The sequence below is a fragment of the Neopelma chrysocephalum genome, unplaced genomic scaffold (genome assembly GCF_003984885.1).
Source record: "Neopelma chrysocephalum unplaced genomic scaffold, ASM398488v2 Primary Assembly neopelma1_84, whole genome shotgun sequence".
Taxonomy (NCBI): domain Eukaryota; kingdom Metazoa; phylum Chordata; class Aves; order Passeriformes; family Pipridae; genus Neopelma; species Neopelma chrysocephalum.
The window spans coordinates 1,683,889-1,689,888 of record NW_020897746.1 but is presented as its reverse complement, the minus strand read 5'-3'; the positions used below and the strand labels follow the sequence as shown (position 1 = coordinate 1,689,888).

General features: G+C 61.2%; 1 protein-coding gene across 1 annotated transcript in view; it reads left to right on the top strand.

Moving 5' to 3' along the window:
* Positions 1-395: 395 nt before the first annotated feature.
* NTN1 (netrin 1) overlaps positions 396-6,000 on the top strand; it is a 96,480-nt gene continuing 90,875 nt past the window's right edge. Inside the window, exon 1 of the mRNA XM_027691775.1 lies at positions 396-1,423. Coding sequence (XP_027547576.1) covers positions 400-1,423 — 1,024 coding nt within the window. The 5' untranslated portion in view covers positions 396-399. The remainder of the gene's footprint in view (positions 1,424-6,000) is intronic.

Below are 6,000 nucleotides of genomic sequence, written 5' to 3'. Positions count from 1 at the left end.
ATCCCCCCCCCCGCCCTCCCCGAGGCCTGTGCGCGTCTCTGGCTGAGCCGCCAGTGGATGTCGTTGTTCTGTTCCTTGAGCGCGATGTCACTCCTTTAGCATGACCTCAAACGCGGCGGGGGCTGGGACCGCCAGTCATTCTCCGTGCGAGGGCCGGGGCGGGAGGCAGGCGGGACCCAGCCCCGCCGCCAGCCCCACTTTTGTGGTGCCGCCGCCGCCGCGGTCTCCCCTTTCTCCGCGGGGCTGGCCGCGGGGCGGGCGATGCTCCGCGCTCCCTGAGCCGCCGCACCGCGTCCCTCGGCCGAGGCGCCCCGCGGAGCTGCGCGCCCGAGCGGCGGCTCCCCCGTGTCCCCCGTGCCCCCTCCCCGCTGTCCCCACGCCGCGCGGAGGTCGCGCAGGATGCCGCGGAGGGGCGCGGAGGCGCCGCTGGCCCTGCTGCTGGCGGCGGCGTGGCTGGCGCAGCCCCTGCGCGGGGGCTACCACGGCGTGAGCATGTTCGCCGTGCAGACAGCCCAGCCCGACCCCTGCTACGACGAGCACGGGCTGCCCCGCCGCTGCATCCCCGACTTCGTCAACTCGGCCTTCGGGAAGGAGGTGAAGGTGTCCAGCACCTGCGGGAAGCCGCCGTCGCGGTACTGCGTGGTGACGGAGAAGGGCGAGGAGCAGGTCCGCACCTGCCACCTCTGCAACGCCTCCGACCCCAAGCGCGCCCACCCGCCCTCCTTCCTCACCGACCTCAACAACCCGCACAACCTGACCTGCTGGCAGTCCGACAGCTACGTCCAGTACCCCCACAACGTCACCCTCACCCTCTCCCTCGGCAAGAAATTCGAGGTGACCTACGTCAGCCTGCAGTTCTGCTCGCCGCGCCCCGAGTCCATGGCCATCCACAAGTCCATGGACTACGGCAAGACCTGGGTGCCCTTCCAGTTCTACTCCACGCAGTGCCGCAAGATGTACAACAAGCCGAACCGCGCCGCCATCACGAAGCAGAACGAGCAGGAGGCGGTGTGCACCGACTCGCACACCGACGTGCGGCCCCTCTCCGGCGGCCTCATCGCCTTCAGCACCCTGGACGGCCGCCCCACCGCCCACGACTTCGACAACTCGCCCGTGCTGCAGGACTGGGTGACGGCCACCGACATCAGGGTGACCTTCAGCCGCCTCCACACCTTCGGCGACGAGAGCGAGGACGACTCCGAGCTGGCCCGCGACTCCTACTTCTACGCCGTCTCCGACTTGCAGGTCGGCGGGCGATGCAAGTGCAACGGCCACGCGTCGCGCTGTGTCCGTGACCGCGACGACAGCTTGGTGTGCGACTGCAAGCACAACACGGCCGGCCCCGAGTGCGACCGCTGCAAGCCCTTCCACTACGACCGGCCCTGGCAGCGAGCGACGGCCCGGGAGGCCAACGAGTGTGTGGGTGAGTCCAGCGCCGCGGCAGAGGCGGGGAGAAGGACGGCGAGAGGGCGCGGAGGTCCCCGGAGGGGCAGGGAGAGGGAGGGCAGAGCGAAGGACCCGCGGGGTACGGGAGCGAAAGGCACGGGGACATCCAGGGACACGGCGAGCGGCGCAGGGACAACCAGGGACACGGCGAGCAGGACAGGAACACGCGGGGAGATGGAGAACAGGGCAGGGTGAGGACACTGAGGTACCGGGGAGCGTAGGGCAAAGGACGGGACGCCGAGGGGCCCAGAAGCGCGGAACGGGGCTGTGAAGGCGTTCGGAAGCGCAGGGGATGGGACACCGAGGCGTCCGGCAGCTCCAGGCAGGGAACGCTGAGGCACCCGGGAGCGCGACGGTGACAATACCGAGGGACGTCTGGGTGCAAAGCAGGGGGCATGGGGAACCGGGGACCGCCGGGCAGGGCACGGCGAGGCACAGGAATTTGGGGGAGGGGATACCGAGAGCCCCGGAGGTGTGGAAGAGGGGAAACCGGAGGCAGCCGGGACAACAAGACGGGGGCACACCGAGGCACCCGGCGGCGCAGGACAGGGAGTACCGGGGGACTCCGGAGCACAGAGCAGGGGACAGCAGGGAACCTCGGAAACGCGAGGCAGGGGACACCAAGGAGCTCAGGAGGGGGGAGAAGAGACACTCAGGAATCCGAGAAAAGGCCGTTCGTGTCCAGAGAAGCGCGGAGGGGCCCTGGCTGGCTGGGGAGGATCTCCCGTCACAGGCAGGTCCCGGTCGGGGGTCCCGCAGGGCACGGCCTGGGGTTCGGTCCGGGGATCCCGGAGCTCGCCGGCAGCCCCGCTCTCTTCCCCGGGACACCGGCGCAGAGACCCGCCGCAGAGCTCGAGAGGCTCCGTGCCCGGACAGGACGAGGACGGGCTCCGGCCTCCGCGGAGGAGGAAAGTGTTTGGGAGCAGGGGAGGGAAACCCGGCAGTGCCTACGGCTGCCGCCGCTGCCTCCCCGAGGGGTGCGGGCGGCCCCGGGAGGCGGTGACGGGGACTTGAATGAGCCCCGAGGCCAAATGAGAACCCGGCAACAGCCGGTTCGTTCCATCCCGGGCGAGAAACTCGCGCCGTTCCTGTCTGTCCCCGAGCGGAGACGGGGTGTCCCTTCGCTTCTGCCAGGGGGGATAAGGGTGAAAGGTTTGAGTTGCTCTTCCTCGAGAGTCTTCACATATCCCGCTAACGATTCCCCGCGATTTTCCATCCCCGCTTCCCAGCGGGAACCCCGTGCGTTGCCGGTCCCCTCCTCGCCGCGGTTTGGGGGGCCAGTGCCAGCCCCTGGCTCAGCCGTGTGCCGGTGGGGACCCAGCCCCGGGGTCTGGGATTCCTCGGGCTGAGCTCGGCTATCCGCGCCGGGACCCCTCGGCCCCGCGGAGCGCGGCTCCGGCCCCCGCCGCCGCCTTGTTTACACGGAAAACACGGCCCCGTCTTCCAAAATATTTGCAGCTCCGACGATAGGAAAAAAACCCTCGCCGAGCGGCCGGGGTTGGGCGCCTTATTTTTTTGGTTTTGTTTTCTTTCCCTTCTTTTCCTTTTTTTTTCTTTCTTTTTTATTTTTTTCCCCCCCAAATCACAATCAGATGTGTCCCTCGCAGAGAGCGCAGTTTCTTCGCCGGCGCCTTCAACACCGAGGCACGGCCGAGCCCGGGGTGTCCGGCGCGGAGGGGGTCCCGCTCCTGCGGCCCGGTGGCACCGGGGCACACGCGATGGAGGCGCCGGGGGAGGCGCGGGGGTCTCGGCAGCGATGCTCGGCCCCGCTCCGGAGCCCCGGCTCCTCCGGGCTGCGGCTCCCGCCGGGACGGGGGAAAGCGGCGGGGAGATGCCGTGTCCCGAGCGATGCCGGGGTTATCTCCGCGTTTGCTTTTCTTCCGTCCCGTGAATCCCCCTGCCCGGCAGCGCTCGGGGACGGGGATCCGCTTCTCGGTTATTTCTTATATTATTCTCTGGGCCGAGGACAGGAGGTGTCCAGCTCCCCCAGCCTCAACCCCCGCTCACGGGCTGGGACGAGTTCCCTGCCTGCAGTTACCGCTGTCAGCAATGCCATAAATTTTGGTGCGATCTCGGGGTGCTATCGGACCCTCGGTCTACTCTACGGGGTCCCCAAATGCTCCTGAAAAATGCTTCAGTTATTGTGCTGGCCCCGTGCTCTTACCATCCTTCTCCCTTCCAATTTATTTCCAATAAAAGGGAAACAAGTTCCCAGTTTCCAGTAAAATGTGTCACTTTTATGCCAGGCTTTGCATTTCAGACCATGAGCAGTCTCAGCCGCGTCAGACTTCTGCAAACGAAAATCGCTCTGTTTTTTCCTTTTTCACCGACTTTGCTGGGAAGTGAATGTTTTGCAAGGATGAAGGTACCGTAAAATAATTTTCCACAGCCCTATCCCGGTGCGCCGTTCCCTGGGGCCGTACCTATCGCTCTCCAAAACCAGCCACGGCCAAACAACCGTGTTGCCCTGCCAAGCCCACACTGCCTGGAATAATCCCCCCAGATAAAGATCACAATAACCCTATTCAGCTCCCACCCACTTGTTCATGACCATCAGCCCACCCTGGTTTCTCTCCTAAATCCCAGAGAAAGTCAGGCCCTGCGGTCAGCGGGGGCTGTGGACTCGCCTGCACCGGGCAGGGGCAGGGGATGAGCGGGGAGTTGGTGGTGATGCTGCCGGTTGCACGCTGGAGGCATCTCCCACCGCTTGAGAGGGAAGGCAGAGGCGGCCAAACCCTGCTGAACAGCCGTGCTGAAAGAGTAGGTCAATTAGCCAAATTAGCTAATTTTGCCTCAGGTAGTGGTGTGAAAACTAGTTACAATTTTTTCATCAAATTTATTTTTTTCCTTTCTGGAAAATCGTTGGGGTTTTTATTTTTATTTTTATTTTCATCCAGGGAGAAAAATTATAGAATGTGTCTGCTTTGCTTAAAAATTTGGGTGTTTTCTTTGGTAAGTCCATTCCCCCTGCCAAAACTGAATCTTTGTTCCTATTCATGCTTATTTGGTGCTGAAAAAGAAATGCACTGCAGTTTCTGACAGAAAGTCAAAATTTCCCACGGGAACATTTTTTGCCAGCCAGATCTAATTTTTCTTTATCGCTTCTTGCTGCCTGCGAGATCCCAGCACTGCCCATGGACGGGACAGGTCTTGTCCCGAGGAGATGTTCTCCAGGATCTGCTCCTGCAGAAGGAACCCGGCCAGCAGAGCTTTTCACAGATTCAGGTTCCCATCAGCTTTACCTGGCAAATAATTCATCCACGTAGAGCTTGGCTTTGCAGTCCAGCTTTGGCGGAGTGCCTGGGAGCGAGCGCGCTCCAGGGAGGACACAGCTTGGAGACAAGCTTGGAGGTCTGTTCTCCATCCTCCCCCTCTCCAGTGCCGTTGGGCTGGCTCTGTTTGCTCAGCGTTGGTCCAGCCCAAGCCTCCTGTCTCCAACCCGGTTTGTCCTGATGAAGCTTCCAGCTCCCCTGGGAGGCGAGACTGCAGCTGGAAAAGGCTTGAACTAAAAAGTTGTCGGAGCTCAACTGCTGGTGAGCTGGTGTGGACACATGAAAATGCAGGCAGGGGCTTGGACCAGATTTAATGACATCACTAAAATGACACCATTCCACAATTTCTCAGGAACAGCGGTGCCATTTCAAGTGCTGGAAATTAACCCCGACAAGCACCTTCCCTTTAGTTTCCATAAAATACCTTTGCATTTGGCCATATAAAGCACTGCTGGACGAACCCAGGGCTGCAGCCCGCTGACAGGCACTTGGAGAACGGCCTCCAGACTCTGTTCCCAGTGCTGGCTCTGGTTCTTCCCAGCCCATTCCCCCGTGGGGCCCGGAGATGCACCCGCCACCTGCACGTGTGTCTGACGTCAGCAGTGTCTGCCTCTCGGATTTTTGGCCCTCTGTGATGCCTAGAGAGTGTTTAACAAAACCAAGTGTGAGCACAGTGAGAGAAGGGAAACATATTGTGTTTTCAGATAGGGGATTTGGCACAGGCAGCACAGGGAGCCTGGTGTTAGACAGGCTCTGCTCCGTGGTGTGCGCTGCCGTAGGGTTCCCAGGCTGGGATGTGTCTCATGTCAGAGCAATTTCCGAGCAAGTTTCTCATTCAGCTAAAAGGAAACTTAGTGTCGGACAAGGAGTTGACCAGGAACTATGAGAGAACAGCCTGCCAAACACTCCCAGTGAAAAACTTCCTTCCAGACAAACCTGGGGCTTTATCACCTCCGAGGTGGTCCAGGGATGTATTTGCAGGGCAGTGCTTACTAAAATAGCTAACAGGCTCCCTCCACCCTAATCACAGCCAGGGAAATCACATCCTCCCACAGCAGCGAGCTCCTCTCGCTCTGCTCCCACAGAGGGATGTAAGGACTGCAGGATTTCATTCCAGGGAGTTCCTGGTGTCTCTTATTATGTTTAGTTGATCCCTTTTCTTTCCCCTGCATTAATCAACTCTACCTGAAAAGCCTTCACGGTTCTCATCCTGTCTTTTCAACCATTTTCCCCAGGGTTGGCAGAGTGGGTAATCCCATTGGATGATTCTTTCCCATTCCCT